This window comes from Trichechus manatus, unplaced genomic scaffold, assembly GCF_000243295.1.
Source record: "Trichechus manatus latirostris isolate Lorelei unplaced genomic scaffold, TriManLat1.0 scaffold00016, whole genome shotgun sequence".
NCBI lineage: Eukaryota > Metazoa > Chordata > Mammalia > Sirenia > Trichechidae > Trichechus > Trichechus manatus.
In genome coordinates this window covers 25,806,490-25,822,786 of record NW_004443952.1, presented here as the reverse complement: position 1 = coordinate 25,822,786, position 16,297 = coordinate 25,806,490, and the positions used below count along the sequence as shown (strand labels likewise).

At 48.0% G+C, this 16,297-nt stretch overlaps 2 protein-coding genes across 2 annotated transcripts; both read right to left on the bottom strand.

The window, feature by feature from the left end:
* Positions 1-376: 376 nt before the first annotated feature.
* On the bottom strand, positions 377-2,611 carry HINT2 (histidine triad nucleotide binding protein 2). Its single transcript, XM_004372282.2, has 5 exons — positions 2,445-2,611; positions 1,083-1,223; positions 844-948; positions 662-734; positions 377-558 (listed from the first exon to the last, which is right to left on the bottom strand). Exons 1-5 carry the CDS (start codon positions 2,523-2,525, stop codon positions 467-469), a joined length of 492 nt encoding a protein of 163 aa, XP_004372339.1. The 5' UTR covers positions 2,526-2,611; the 3' UTR covers positions 377-466.
* A 3,595-nt stretch (positions 2,612-6,206) lies between these two features.
* Positions 6,207-14,303, bottom strand: FAM221B (family with sequence similarity 221 member B). The gene is made up of 6 exons (XM_004372378.2): positions 13,593-14,303; positions 13,277-13,417; positions 7,227-7,337; positions 6,842-7,039; positions 6,537-6,656; positions 6,207-6,388 (listed from the first exon to the last, which is right to left on the bottom strand). The coding sequence occupies exons 1-6, from the start codon at positions 14,227-14,229 to the stop codon at positions 6,207-6,209; spliced, it is 1,389 nt and encodes a 462-aa protein (XP_004372435.1). The 5' UTR covers positions 14,230-14,303.
* Positions 14,304-16,297: the final 1,994 nt, after the last annotated feature.

Here is a 16,297-nt window from a genome sequence, read left to right as displayed (position 1 = left end):
TAAATGCAAAACAGTGAGACATATGGAATAGTTAAAGGGTAACAGGTTTCTCTGCGGCTGCTTCTCCAATAAAAGGTAGAAGCCCTTCACACTGACCACCTTCCCTCCACTCCCCACCCCCACCTTAGAATCTGGCTTGGCCTCTGAATAAGGGCCAGGATTGAGCAAGCCTCATTCCTACTACTTTTCTAGAAGCCTCGCCCAGAGTGCTTCACTAGTCATGAGGACTCAGAGCTGCAGGCAACCACTCCTTTAATCACAGGATGGGCCTCCTCAGTGTTTCTCAGACTACAGAAAGGGGGATCATACCCATGGATTTTTTTTTCCCCCTTATGGTATAAATCTTCATATATTTAAGACACGGATCCAAAGTTGTAGGAGAGGTTTATTGGCATCACAGGGTCCTTTTTGCCCTTCCCCATCCAAGCATCCAGGCCTGGGGTCCTTGGTCAGTCGGTTGGTTGGTTCAACCTGGAGGCCACAGGAGCTGTCGGCCCCCAAGTACATGAATGTGCAGGTGATACACAGATTGTGCGCCCAGCTTCCCATCATTGATCACTGAAATGGAGCTTGGGGTTAGAATGTTAAAAACTGAAGATTATATTAAGAGGTGGGTATGAGAATTCATAGGTTAGGGGCTCAAGGGCCAAAAGTAACTCACCAAGCCGGTATCCATCTGCCAGGCCTTCAGCCTTTGCCATCTTCTTGGCCACAAGAAGGAGGTGTCCTAGAAGCTACAGGGAGAGGGGAGGGAGTCAGGTGATTTCATTCACGAGGAACAAAGCCTCTAATTGGTCCAGTACTCCCCCACCCCCAGCCAAACCCTGGCCCTGTTCTTCCCACCTGCTGATCCTCCTCTTCAGCCTGGCTAATCCGAGGAATGGGCTTCTTAGGAATGACCAGGAAGTGCACAGGAGCCTGAGGGGCCACATCACGGAACACAAGACACTGGAGGTTGGAGAAAGGACTTGTCATAAGCAGTGACAGGCCAGAGGCCACCATGTTACTTCAACAGGCAGGATTATATCTTTGTGGCATTACCTATGAAATTCCTGGGGGGATGGGTCCTAAGGGCATCCCACCTGCTGGTCCTCATATATAATGTCCGCTGGGAGGCTTCTGTCCAGGATCCGGGAGAAGATGGTTGGGGTTGCTCCCCCAGGAGCTGCCTGCTGGGCCTTGGCCACTTCATTCCCATCAGTCACACCTGCACGTCCTCGGACCTGAGGGTTGGTCAGACACACCCAAAGAGGGATTTGGAAATGTCTCTCCCATGTACTCAGTTAGGGACAGCAGAAGCTGAGCTCTGATAGTCATTAACTTCACTCTTCTAAGAACCTATTAGTGATTCCCACCCAAGCGAAAAGTTCCTGAATTTCACAGCATCAGCAACAGAGCATAGGGCCAGATGGTGCTGGGCCTAGTTAGGTAATAAGCAATATTACAATGAAGGATTCAGCAGTGCGACTGATTCCTGCTCCTAACTTGTCTAGGGGATCTAACACTGTCAGGAGAAAAGGATCCATAATGAGAATCTAGAGGCTCAGGTTCCAGTTACTATTTTACCACTGATAAATCCCTTCTCTTTGAACATAAAATCAAGGGTGGTTTGCATCATCTCTTACGTCCACTTGGAGCTCTTTCCATTTACTCTCACCTTGTTAATAAGTTTCTACTTATTTCCATTACTTGCTTTCTGATCTTTAAGCCTTGTCACCTATTTTATTCAGATTTTAATGCAACTGTCCTGTTTGTCACTAGTTGATCCCTCGTCTGGGTGCTATGTCTGACCTCTTACTGTGGATTGCAACTCCCATCCTTCTCTTTAGTGAAGGGAAAAGGTCAGCTAAGTGAACTCAGCTCCCTCAACCGCAGGGAATCGGGGGTAGAAAGTCCCAGGTGCCCAGCGCTCAGAAGAGACTGAATTCATGAGTCACTTGGGGGAAGGGGGCAGGGTACAGGAGGAATTAGACTTCTTTGACACTCGAGTCGCTCTGGCAAGTCGCTGGGGAAGACGAAGGCTTCACACTAGTGCTCATTAGAAGGCCCGGGGCCTGAAGGCAGCAGAAGGCTGGCTCCGAGAACGGGAAGCTCATTTCCTGCAGGGGGCATCAGGGAGGCTGTCCAGAGCAGGCACCCGGTCAGCAAGCTCCAAGCCGGAGGATACTGCAGCAGCCGCTGCAGTGACCTTGTCCTGATCTCGGGTCTGTGCAGGGCGTCGGTCATCTCCAGTTCGCGTCACCCGCAGAGAAGGTGCCGCGACCTTCAGTCTGACTTTATCGCACAACCGCAGAGCCTGCCCTTCGGTAGAGGCAGAGGCCACAGCCTTGCGTTCGGGCTCCCGCCACGCGAGGTCGCAGAGCTGTGCATGCCTTCGGGAGCCCGGCCCTGGAAAGCGCCAGAGCCCGCGGGACACCCTCCCCGCTCCTACGGCCACTTCTCACCTGCGTCCCCCGCGGCCCCGCGGCCGCGACCGCCCTGCGCGCCATGCGCAGCCCGGCGGCTAGCACACCGGCCGCCGCCATCTTCCCCTCAGCCGCCGCCGGAACTTTTCACTCAGACCAGCACTCCACACTGGTTCGAGGTGGGGCTCGACGCCACAGACTGCGTCGGGCCTCTCGGGGGAGCGGGTGAGGAGTAGCCATTGGTTCCGCCAGCGGTCGGGAGCAGCCCTGTCATCCCATTGGGTCGTGCTCCTAGGCCTTACGTGCCGCCGTGAGGGTGGCACTATTCACTCCATTGGCTCCGCCGCTTCTTTAGAGACGGAATCTTTCATCCCATTGGCGGGTTCTGCCAAACCGAGAGTGATTTTTCCAGTAGTCAGGGAGAAAGTTCTTTTTCCATTGGATTCCCTAACTAGGTTCACTCCACTGGAAGGATTAAGAGACCCAGAGGTGGGGTTTCCTCCCAATTGGACATGATACTTTGTTCTGCCTAGTTTGAGGCTCCCCTATCCTACACGGTGAGTAGGTGAGGCTTTTACGTTATTGGCTCATCCTCCTCACTTCTGGCCGCTACTGGTGGACTGGAGGAAAGGGGGCGTGGCCCTGTCACCTGCTGCACAAGGCGCTAAAATGGTTTAGATTCTTTCACCGCCTTGGCCAAGAGGAGGGGTTCTGAGGGTACTAAAGCGCTTATTGGCTCCAGGAAACCTCCGCGAACCCCTGGAGCCGAGGCGCTAGGAGTCCCGGGAGGTGGAAGGCGGGTGGAGGACACGGGACGGACTGGGCTCAAGGTGAACTGGGACGGTGTCTTTTTTCCCTTCTACGCGTGGGTTCGGCGTCTGAAGTTGTACTTGTCAAATACCCACCATTTTTACACAAGGGCAGTTTCAACCTTTTGAGCTTTCAAGAATTTTAACTTAGGGGTTAGTCTAAGGAAACACTGGTGGCATAGTGGTTATAAAGCTACAGCTGCTGACCAAAAGCTCGGTAGTTCGAATCCACCTAGGCGCTCCTTGGAAACCCTATGGGGCAGTTCTACCCTGTCCTATAGGGTCACTATGAGTCAGACTCGATGGTACCGCGTTTTGTTGTTGTTTGCTTGGTCTAAGGGCAATTATGCCTTAATTTCATGTTCTCAGTAACGCATTTTGCATTTTTTTTCAATGGGCGGGGGTGTTCTATCTTTGCCTCACTATTAATAAGCAAAAGACTATATCTAATGTTCTTTCCTAATCAGAAAAGTTCTGATAATAGCTCAGTGCCTGGAATTTTCAGTGAAATGCATCATGGACATAGGTCAGAAGCATATTTCCCTCTTCTGGAATATATATTTTTGACATAAACGAGGTCACAAAATGCTAATATACTCAGACACCACATAAATTTAACTCTGACGTTGAACACAGGACAGCTCACGGCTGTATCTTTAGTGGCCTGACCCATGTAGGTGCACAATCATTATTTGTTGAATGAATAATTAACGTTTGATGTTTTTCCTTTCATAATATACAATACACATGTATTGCATATTATATTTATTCCCCAGTTATAATCAATTTTCCATATTTCTACTTTGTCTGTGTAAATATACTTTATAATGGCTACATAATATTTCCTTGAATGAATTTATCATAGTAACCATTCCTCTACTGTTGATTATTAGTTGAATTTGTTGTAGGTGAATTATCATAGTTCTAAGTGCATATAGGAGCCCTGGTGGCGTAGTGGTAGAGAGCTCGGCTGCTCACCAAAAGGTCAGCAGCTTGAATCCACCAGCCACTCCTTGGAAACCCTATGGGGCAGTTCTACTCTGTCCTATAGAGTTGCTATGAGTTGGAATTGACTTGACGATAAAAGTTTTTTTTTTTTGGTTAACTGCATGTGACCAGTGATTAGCTTTTTGCTTCTGGAGATAGTACAATCTCTTTTTGTATAGCTATATTATTGTTAGAAAGTCCTTTCTCCCTGAAGGGCAGATATTTGACCCTGTGACTTCTCCCAGGGGTCCTAGAAGTCCAGGCTGTAGTTATTCCCTTGGAAGGATAGAAGGCCTCCCTAAATATAAGGAAATGTAGACTGGCCTTTTCTCTGTGTCCCAAACACCAGAGTTTTCTATGGTATCTCTGGGACAGCAGGACCCCCTAGAGCTGGCATGGAAAAAGGCAGAAGATAAAAGGAGCTGAGATGTAGGAAGAGGTAGGAAACCAGCCAGGAGGTGTAGGTGAGTACAAAGCATTTGAAATTGGTTGTTTCTTTAGGTTCTCATAGAGAGCAGGTGGCAAAAAGATTATTCCTGTTCTACAGATCTGAAAACTGAGGCTCAGAGAGGGAAAGTGACTTGGCTAGGGTCATGGAGCCCATTAGTGTCAGAATCTCATATTCCTCATAAGAGTCGTCTATGGACTTCCTACTCACTCTCCTATGTTCACTAACCTCGGTCCCTGGGTCACAGTCTTCTCTATGCCAAGCTTTTCTCATCACCTGTAGCTGCTCCCATCTGAACGCTTCAATGCTTTGCAGACTGACCACTGTCTTCTGTACTTCCATCTCTCCCACTATCAACTGGACCTCATTCCCTTGACTGCTCCTTTTTTCAATCTGCCAGTTATTACCTGGCTTCATTTCTTTCCCTGCCTGCATGGTCAGCTCCCTCCTCATCTCATGCTGCCTTTTATTGCCTTATTTTCCTGATCATCCCTGACACCCTCCCACCACCACTCATTATCTAAACATTTTGCTTCTCTGCTCCTCTAACTAGATTCCTGCTTCCAACCATAGCTTAATCCTCAGCCACCCACTGATCAGGTTTGTCCACTATTCTGCACATTAACCTTTCCAAACCTTTACCTCTCTCTTCTTGCTTCCTACTCCCCACTCTTGTCCCTCTCCTTCCCCACCAGCAATTGACCTTGTCTTCTGTTCTCATGGGATATAGAAGCCATCACAAAGAGTTTCCACAACATCCTGCTCCCTGAAGCTCAGTGAAGCTCCTATCCTTTCTTTCTTCCTCTTGCTCTTAGGAAGTAGTGTTTTTCCTGTCCAGAGTGAATTCCTTCACCTATGCCTTGACCGCATCCCCTCCCTCCATCTCTGGGATCTCATTTCATCAGGCATCTCTCCCCTCTCTTCTGCATCCTTCAAGGTCTTTTTCTCTACTGGCCCCTTCCCTTCAGTCTATAAAGTCTTTTCCTTCCTAAAAAAAAAAAATGCTTCTTTGACCTCACATCTTCCTTCAGACATTGTCTGACTTCTCTCCTGCTCTTCTCATCCAGACTTCTTGAAGAGATGCTTCCAGACTCACTGCTGTTTAGTTTCTGCCTCTACTGCACCACCGAAACTATGGCCTCTGAAGACCTCAAAGACCTTTTAATTGCAAAATCCAATGGGCACTTTTCTGTCTTTATCTCACTGGATCCCTCAGGTGCATCTGACATCACTGACGGCTCTATCCTTGAAACTCCCTCCTCCCTTGGCTTCCCTGAAACCACTCTCTCCTGATGTCAGAGCCAGCAGCTTGAATGTGGTTGCGATGGAGGCAGATGGCTGGACCCAGCCTCTCTCCTGCTTGGTGCTCTCTTCTGCCCCAATAGGTGTCTGTCCCAGGGTGTCTGTCCCTGGGCTGGGCTCTAGCTGCCACATACAGAGCCAGGTCAGATTCCAGTGGCTTCCCCTTTATTGCTGACCTGAACCAGGCTCACAAAGTCCTGTGCCAGGTGTTGACAGTATCTGTCCTTGGAGGAGGGAAGAGCAGAGGTGAAACGGTCAGGTATGGGGGTCAGATGTGGGGCCAGACTGGGGGCTATGTGGGCCAGGGGGCCCAGGGGGGCCAGGGTGGGAGCTGGAATGGCCAGAGGGCCCCTGTGGCTCTAGGGCCTTGAAGTCAGAGTTGCGGAGGATGGCTTTCCGAAGAGCAGGCATCTCTGCAAATGGCACATAGTCTGCTCCTGGGGGCGTAAACCAGTGCAGAAATGGGGTATGGGGAAATGGGGGTGTGTGAGGTAGTTCTGGAGGGAATGGTTGAGGGTGCCAGTGCCTTTCTGTCTTGCAGACTACAGACCTTGGAATGGTCCCCTGTCCCAGGTTGCCCCTCACCGTGAGGCCTCCCTCCTCGTCTCCGTGTCTCCTTGGTCTCAAAGAAAGTCTCATGTTCTTCCCAGCGCCGGTCACAGGCCGCACAGAGGAAATTAGACTCAAAGCAGTTGCAGCAACAGCCTGCAACAAGAGGACACCCAAGAAGAATATAGGGAATAGGTGCTTCCCCATGGGCTGACTACATTCTCATCCCTCTCCACCAACCACAAGCCCGTATCTCTCCTAGAGCTCCCCATCCTCAAACCATGTGCATTTCTATCCCCACCCATGCCTTCCCCTTACACTCCCTTTGCCTTAGAAGGTACCATAGTGCCTGCAGGGATGGGACCCAGTGGCTGTGTGATCTTCATGGCTGTGTTTGCAGCGACATTGGGCCCTCCAGGCCTTGGGGTCGAAGGTGGCCCGTCTAGTGAGCCAGAACTCACCCACCTCCTCTGGGCGTGATGGGATAAAGCAGAACATGAGGCAGCGGCACTGACTCACACCGCAGGGCACAGATATATCTATGGGAATGGAGATGGGTGGTAGGATTGGACCAGCACCTGATAGGGTCTGGCTATCCTGCTTTTCCATACCAATTCCTTCCCTCACACTTACATATATACACACTTTCTCTCACATATATCCCCAGATATGACAGAGTACAGTTATCCCTCCACACCCAACAGGGCCTGGTCAATTCTCTTCTACCTGAGTTGATCTGGTGCTCCTTCAACAAGTGTCCACAAAAGCACTTGGACTCATCCCCAATCCGGAAACAGTCCCAGAGGTAATGGGGGCAGCGCCAGCCAATGTAGAGACCTGAGTGTGGAAGAATTGAGTGATAAGGGAGTATGAGAAGGAAAAATATACTAACCTCCCCGCAATGTGTTCTCACCTATCCCCTTGTGGGGGGGAGGGGGTGGCTCACCTCTCCCCCAAGGTGGATTCATCTCCACCCAGGAGTCCTCACCTCTACCCCTTTAGGCTTTTTTCCTCAAGGTTTTCTCATCGCCCCACAAGTGTCTTCAGTTCCCTTCCCACCCCAGGATCTGCTCCATCTTTGTCAGCCTGTCAGAGGCTGAAGCAAGTCTTCAATTTCAGTGCTGGAAGATTATAAATGAAATTTTGTTTGAAGATCAATATTAATCTCACTTGAGTTCTCTGTGACTGTCTGTGTGGATCCCATCTCCTCCCCGCCCCACATCAGAGGCCAACTTTGATTTGTTTCTGTGGGTGTCTAAGGTGAGGAAAAGGAGAGATGTTTGACCATGTGTAGAGTAGGTGATAGGGACTGGCTCTTAAGAAGTATGGTTATTGAAGGGACTGGAAAAGGAGGAAAAGGTTGGGCAGCTCTGGTGCCAGGAGGTAGGAAGAGGGCTTCCCTTCCCTTCTGCAGGTTGGTACATTCATACTTCCTGTCTGTGTTCCTGGTGGTACTGAAATAGTACCCTCTCAGCTGCTAACCAAAAGGTCAGCAGTTCAAATCCACCAGCTGCTCCTTGGAAACCCTATGGGGCAGTTCTACCCTGTCCTGTAGGGTCATTATAAGTCGGAATTGACTCAATGGCCAACAGATTTTTTTTCTTTTTCTTTTTTTAAATGAAGTTGAGAAGGGCTGCCTATGGTTCTCCAAGGGTCAGGAGAAAGAGGTAAGCCAGAAGTCATGGGTAGTGAAAACCAAAAATATAAGCTCATGAAGCTGAGAAAGGAGGCTGGAAAGGACAGCAAGGCCAAGAAATATCCCTGAGAGCAGGTAACAGCAAAAGGCCAAAACCCTTGAGAACTATTCAGCAGTGGGATCTGAACTGCCTGGCTTCGTGGCCAATCACATCACAAGCAAGTGTGATGCTGCATAAATGTGGGAGGAAGATTTTCTCATCCTCCATGAGACCTGAGAGTACCCCAACTTCTAGCCAGGAATTCTGTATGAGTCCCCATGGAGTGATATGTCCAGCCATAGGACTCTTATTCCCACTTAAAGTCTCAACTGAAATGTCACCTCCACCAGAAAGTTGTCCCTGACTTCCTCTGTCTGTCTAGGGCCCTTCCTTTTGCCTTCCATAGCTCCTTGTGCTATTCCTATCACACAGTACGATGCAATATAATGATCTGTTCACTTATATTCCCATTAGTCTGTGAGTTCCTCAGAGGAAAGGTCTATCTTCTCATCTTTTATCTTTAGTCCTACCTAGCACAGGGCCTGGCACAAAATAGGGGCTCAGAGAACAAAGACTGCATTTACTGAACCAGTGAATGAGCAGAAGCAATTCCTTCAGGAGGGGAGAGAGACCTAGTATTTCAGAAATCTTTGGAAGCATAATCCTGAAGTAGAGAGGAGGGTGAGAGAGTTAATGTCGTCTGGTCTTTGACTCTGGCCAGGGCCACAATCCATAATTCTGTGCCGAACTGGCAGACTAGGCTTTCTTGTCTTACCCATGGCCTCTCAGGATCTAAAGCCTGTCCAGACGTGGCTTTTGACTTTGCTGTTTGTCTTGGTACTGCTGAAAGCCCGTAGTGCCAGTGCTCCGTTACACCAGGGAGACTCTACTAAGAGGGCAGGGTATAGCAGAGTCACAATGGATGTGGGCGGGGGCCAGGATTCCACCAGAGGAATTCTCAATTCTGTCCAGAGTAGCAGGACATACTAGATGAGCAAGTGAGGTACAGAGATGAACAAGAGTCAGTGCCTATAGATCAAGGCCTGGCCTGAGGGCCTGGGGGAATCAAGTCCAAACATTGATGTGAAACAACATTCAGATAAAGACTGGAGTTTGAATAGAGTTTGAATAGGGAGAGTGGGAACTACTCCTCAGACTATTAAAGGTGGCAGTGTGCTCAAAATGGGACAGTTGACATCTGTTAGTAGATTCCAGAGTGGTGCCCTCAGCTTTCTGCCTTGATTTCACATCCCTTTCCGGTTATGAGTAGATGAAGACTGGCAGGGGAAGGAGACAGTATCTGGGACACGATTTTGACTGTAAAACACAGTCCATATGATGATCCCATGATTACATTTGCCTGATAACATCTCTTTGCTCTTAGAACGTCTCCATACAACATTACATGATGTGTCCAGCCCAGACCTCTGAGTTTCAGACCTACATAGCCAACTGTCTACTAGACTCTTCCCCAGCATGCTCCACAGGCACTTCAGATGTGTTATCCCTTCAAACCTGGCCTTGTCCCTTGTCCTTCATTCATCCAACAAATACTTATCAAACATCTACTCTGTTTTAGGCATTCAGTTAATGGCACTATCATCCAATCAGTTACTGAAGCCAAAATCCTAGGTATCATTCTAGGCATTTCTCTCTCATCCTACAGATTACCTTCATAGCATTTCTTGAGTCTGTCCACTTCTCTCCACCTCTAACCGTTCACTTTTTACTGGGATCATTACCAGTGTCTCACAATAGTCTTCCTGTCTCTGGTCTTATCTTTCTCATCTACCCTACTGCCAGAGTGATCTTTCAGAAGCACAAATGAGTTCATGTTATTGCCCTGTTTAAAATCTTGTAGTGACTCCCAGTTACCCTCAGGATGTATCCCAACTCTTAAGCTTGGCACAGAAATGCCTGCACAATTCTGCCCTTTCAGAGCTGAGCTGCCCACACCTTCCCCCCGCCACTACTCCCCCCACCCCCCGCAACACTCTATGCACTAGGCATGCTGTATTGCCTACAGTTTCCTACTGGTGCCTTGCCCTGTTATCTCTCACCTTACCCACTCTTCACCTAACCACCTCTTGGGTACTTGGCTTACAGATTTCAGCCGGAAGTCACCTCTTCCCAGGCTTATTCCTGAAGCCCCCAAGATTAGGTGGCACTTTTCTTTGCTTGTGCAGCACTCTGGCTGACCTCTGTCATATTAGAATAATTGTAGTTGTCCTTTTATTATTACTCATTAGAATGTAAATTATTTGAGGGATTTTGTTTTTTCAACCCTCCCCCTACCACTTCCACAGCCAGCTTAATGCCTGGAACATAGTTGGTGCTCAATAAATGTTTCTTGAACGAATTAAAAGAAAACTTATGAACTTATGTTTGTTGTTGTTAGGTGCCGTCCAGTTGGTTCTGACTCATAGCGACCCTAAGTACGACAGAATGAAACACTGCCCAGTCCTGCGCCATCCGCACAATCGTTGTTATGCTTGAGCCCATTGCTGCAGCCACTGTGTCTGACATGTTGTTGAGGGTCTTCCTCTTTTTTGCTGACCCTCTACTTTACCAAGCATGATGTCTTTCTCCAGGGACTGGTCCTTCCTGATAACATGTCCAAAGTATATGAGATGAAGTCTTGCCATCCTTGCTTCTAAGGAGCATTCTGGCTATACTTCTTCCAGGACAGATTTGTTCGTTCTTGTGGCAGTCCATGGTATATTCAATATTCTTCACCAACACCACAGTTCAAAGGCATCAATTCTTCTTTGGTCCTCCTTATTCATTGTCCAGCTTCCATATGCATATGAGGGGACTGAAAATACCATGGCTTGGGTTGGGCACACCTTAGTCCTTAAAGGGACATTTTTGCTTTTTAACACTTAAAAGAGATCTTTCGTAGCAGATTTTCCAATGCAATGCATCATTTGATTTCTTGACTGCTGCTTCCATGGGTGTGACTGTGTTTTCAAATAAAATGAAATCCTTGACAACTTCAGTCTTTTCTCCGTTTATCATGATGTTGCTTATTGGTCTAGTTGTGAGGATTTTTGTTTTCTTTATATTGAGGCATAATCCATACTGAAGGCTGTGGTCTTTGATCTTCATCAGTAAGTGCTTCAAGTCCTCTTCACTTTCAGCAAGCAAGGCTGTATCATCTGCATATCGAAAGTTGTTAGTAAGTCTTCCTCCAATCCTGATGCTGCATTCTTCTTCACGTAGTCCAGCTTCTCAGACTATTTCCTCAACATACAGACTGAATAAGTATGGTGAAAGGATACAACCCTGACGCACATCTTTCCTGACTTTAAACCACGCAGTATCCCCTTGTTATGTTTGAACAATTGCCTCTTGGTCCATGTGCAGGTTCCTCATGAGCACAATTAAGTGTTCTGGAATTCCCATTCTTTGCAATGTTATCCATAATTTGTTATGACTGACACAGTCGAATGCCTTTGCATAGTCAGTAAAACACAGGCAAACATCTTTCTGGTATTCTCTGCTTTTAGCCAAGATCTATCTGACATCAGCAATGATATCCCTCATTCCACATCCTCTTCTGAATCCAGCTTGAATTTCTGGCAGTTCCCTGCTGATGTACTGCTGCAACCACTTTTGGATGATCTTCAGCAAAATTTTACTTGTGTGTGATATTAATGATATTGTTCGATAATGTCTGCATTCTGTTGGATCACCTTTCTTTGGAATGGGCACAAATATGGATCTCTTCTAGTTGATTGGCCAGGTAGCTGTCCTCCAAATTTCTTGACATAGATGAGTGAGCATTTCCAGTGCTGCATCCATTTGTTGAAACATCTCAGTTGGTATTCTGTCAATTCCTGGAGCTTATGTTTATACTTGATATTTCTGTAGACATGACATATACTGTCATGGAGTCCCTACTCTCCAGGGACTCAAGATCTGCAATACTAGAAGGGAACCCCAAGTATCTTTTTTCAGGATTGAACAACACTTGAATTTCTGTATAAAACTGCCTGTTTAAACAGGCAAACAAGAAATTTGTTGAGAAGAATAAGGAATGCAGTGGCATTCAAGAATGAGGAGTAGATAGGTTCTGAGAATGAGAGAATTGAACAGACCCTGCCTTTGCAAGAAGAATAAGAGTGACAAAAGATGCTAAAATAAGCAAACAAAGCCATCTCAATGCCTGAATTGAGAATGAGAAACAAATGTGATCACTATGATTTTCTTGGCCAGGGATGGAGGAGAGAGGGTCCCTGTATGGGAATAGGGAAAGTAAATTACATGGAGGAGGGATAAAGATATAATTAACTCGTTTTTATATCTTAGGCTGATGTAGTTTAGCTCTTTTCTCATCATGGAGAAAAGGAAGTATGAAAGACCAACATAAATGCAGTGACAGACATCTATTGAACTCATTTTAGAAACCTCAGTATCCTCATAGCAGGTCGGGGTGGCCCTCTTTCTGAAGATAATCGCTATAGATATGAAGTTTGGTATCACAGGTACACATGGTCAGAGACAAGATGGCCTGTGTTTACACAGTTCATCTGTACACCTTTGACATAGAGGCATATATATGCACAGCATGCCATGAACAGGACTGTCAAGAGTACTTGTGGGCTGAGGCAGGAATTAGCAGGGCTAGAAGACATCGCTCTCCTTTCTGGTGAGAAGACCTAAAGCTTTTGGGTACCCAGGGATCATGGGCCTGGCATGCATGAGTGACAGACTTGTAATAGAGTTCTACCAAGGGGACCAAGGTCTTTTGCCATGTCATAGCAACAAGTCTCCTGGAGACTGTCCAGGGTCCTGGGCCATCTCTGCCTTAGAGTCTTTTTTGTACAGGCTATCAGGGTCCTAGAGCTGGAGCTGGCCTGTGACCCTTCTGTTTTTAACAACTTTGGGTTAAACATCTGTCTCTACCTGGGCTTTATATTAATATCCCACTGTTCCTATTTCTGCCTGCATCCACCCTGGCATTCTGGATAGGTGGCATTGCTGTTTCTACAAGGGGCAGCTATCCATTGAATGGGTAGGTTCCCAGATTCTGTTGGGTTGGAGGTGGAGGATGGCCATAGGCCTGTCACAGGCCTCTGCAAAACTGCCTGGACTCACCTGTCTGGATGGCACTCAGGGCTGCATGCTTCTCCCATTGGAAAAGATGATCCACCTGAGCACCAAACTGGTCTCTGTGCATCGCCTTAGCCACTTCCACCAGCTCTGCCTGCTTAGCAGGGACTACTGGGTGGACTGTGTAACCTAGGGAGGGAGGGAGGGACTGAGTATTCAGGGGAAAGTTAGGAGGCCCTAAAACTAAGAGAAGGGGCCATGTCAAAGAATAAGCCTCTTTCTAGGGCAGGAGAAGGGCAATGATGAGAACAGGGGAAAGGGCAGGAGCAATTACGGCTAGCTGCTTTCTTCCTCTTCTTCTTGTCCAGCTGGTGTCCAGGCTGGGGTGTGTGAGCAGTGCTATCAATGGCAACCACCCCTTCCTTGTCCTCTTCTGCTTCTTCCTTCTGCCCTACAGATGTGTCCTTGTGGACTTGGGCTGAACGGCCTGAAAGGGAGTGCTTTTTAAGGATCACAGGTTCAGGGACCTCCAGGGTGGACTTCCTTGCCCTTGGGATCTCATTGAAGGAAGACTCAGTGTAGAGGTCTTCCCTCAGGGCATCATCTTTAGAGGAAGATGCAGAGACATGGTCTTCTGATGAGGGATTAGAAGAAAGGCGTTTCTCTGGGCCTTTAGAGATATGAGACTCCACTGGGGCCTCATAAATGGGGGTCTTTGGAGGGGTCTCAGAGATGGAGTATTCTAAAATGGTTTCAGAGGTGTGGGCCTCTAAAAGGGTCTCAGAGGTGTGGGTCTCTAAAGGGGTCTTTGAAGTGGGTGGCACCAAAGGGGACTTGGTGATATGGGGTTCTAAAGGGGTCTCAGAGTTGGAAGACTCCAAGGGATCTTCAGAGATAGGGGGCTCCTGCAAGTCCTCAGTAGAGGGGTTCTTTGAAGAGGGGTGCTCCTCTGCATCCATGGTGGTATAAAGCTCTTCTGTAACCTTGTCTGCTTCCATCTGGTGGTAGAATAGGGTACAGACTTTATTAGGTTGGAATTGGAGGGTCTGCAACAGAGTCCAGGGTTCATAGTGGGTTGTGGAATTAAAATAAAGTGCTCATTGCACCTGAGATACAAGAGGGAAGCAAGATAAGCTCTGGGTCTCAGAGTAAAGTGCCAGGATGGTCACTCATGTGCAAGACTCCATGTGGCATGCTGCTATGGTTTGTAAGAGAGCTGGAACTTAAAGCCGGAAAGGCTGAAGCAGTCAGAATCCCATCAGTAGATGGTAGCAGAAGACCAGGAGGGAGCCTGAACATAGCAACTTGGCCAGTCCATATCTCAGTCCATATATCACAGCTTGAAGGACAGGCTGTGGAGCTCCATGGACTGGGACTACTAAGTCAAACTGGGGAAGAGTTACATGAGTGTTGGCTCCAGAGGATGCAGGAGGATGCCATGATGCATAAGGCAGGCCCCTGTCCACAATCTGGTTTGGTCTAGGGACCACATATGTATTCTCCCCTGATGATGTCATTCATGTTCAAGGATTCAACTACTTCCAGCAGTATGCTGATGATTCCTAAATCCATAGTTCCAGCCCAGACCTCTTTAGACCCCTGTACTTTATGCTCATATCCAGCTGCCTGCTGGACATCTCTAACTGGATGCCCCAGAGGGCATTGAAACTGAACTCTGGGAATTATCCTAGTCTCCTGCTTTTTCTTCAGCCCTCATCTTCAAACAGGTACCAAGAACTGTAGTCTTCTAAATATTCCCAGAATCCATTCTATCCTCTCCCTTGTTCCCAATTTTGCTCAAGTCCTCATCGTCTTCTGCCTGGACTGTTTAATACCTCCCATCCCCTGCATATAAATCCACTCATCCATTCATTTATGTAACTTACACTTTTACTCAGGCACCGTGCTAAGCACTGGACTCTGTTGAAAATCTAGGAGAGAGACAGGTTAAACAACAATGACAATGTGAATGGGTTGGTGTTGTGTTGGGGTAAACTCAGGATGCTGTGCTGTGCCTAATTTACCCTGAAAGATATCTAAAAAAAAGAATAACCCAACTGAGATCTTTCTAAAATGCAAACTTAACACTAGCATTTCCCTGCTTAAAAACATTCAGTGACTCAACCTAAAGGATTAAGTCCAAATATCTTGGCCTGATATTCGAGGCCTGTCATCATTTGCAACACAGCCTGAGGATTCCAGCGTTAACTTTCTCCATTCCCTACTTTGCCCCACGCATCAGAGATAATGAGATATATCACGTCTCAAACTCACCAGACTTTCCAAAAGGAAATTTGGGAAGGAAAGTAGGGGGAGAGGTAGAATGGTGGAGAGGAAGATAACCAGAGGTTCAGCAAGAGGAAAAAGAAATATGAGGGTGGAGAACCAGAAGATGGGAGGAGAGGAGGGAACTGGATAGAAAGACGTGGTGGAAGGGAGAGTAAGAGAATGGGAGGGGCTGGACTGGCGGTAGCGGAGGGACAGAGGGTGTTAGGAGGAAATGGGATGGGGGTTTCTGGGAGGGGCTGTTGGAGAGAGATGTACCTGTGGGCTTTGGCTTGGCTGCTACAAGTCCTTGGGTCAGGAGCTCATCTGAGGATGGAAGGGGGAAGTGCTAGCCCGAAGGAGGGAAGGCTCTCAGTTTTGGCTGAGCCCAGGCTGCAGGCGCTGAGTCGTAGAGGCCTTGCCTGCAAGTCTATGACTTGGGGAGGAGACCTGCAGAACTTCGCTAAGGAGCTCTGGCTAGATCTGGGGAAGAATGGGGAAGGGGAAGGGGAAGGGTAAGGGAAAGGGGAAGGGTGGGGTGGGGAGGGGTTGGGGATCCAGGGCGGTTGGGGGAAGGGATTGACTGAAGTCTCTGAAACCCTAGCCAGGAGAGGAGAGATCCGTCGCCAAGGCAACCGGAACGCCCAGTAGAGACCATGGCAACAGCAGTGCGGTCACCTCCTCGGTGGGTGAGGTCTCTTGAGGGGACGGCATTGGGCCCGGAGGAGACGAACCTAGAGAGAGTTCACTTCTGAAAAGGGGAGTTTTGCGGAATCTCTGTGAGAGAGTCTCTGGGTAAGA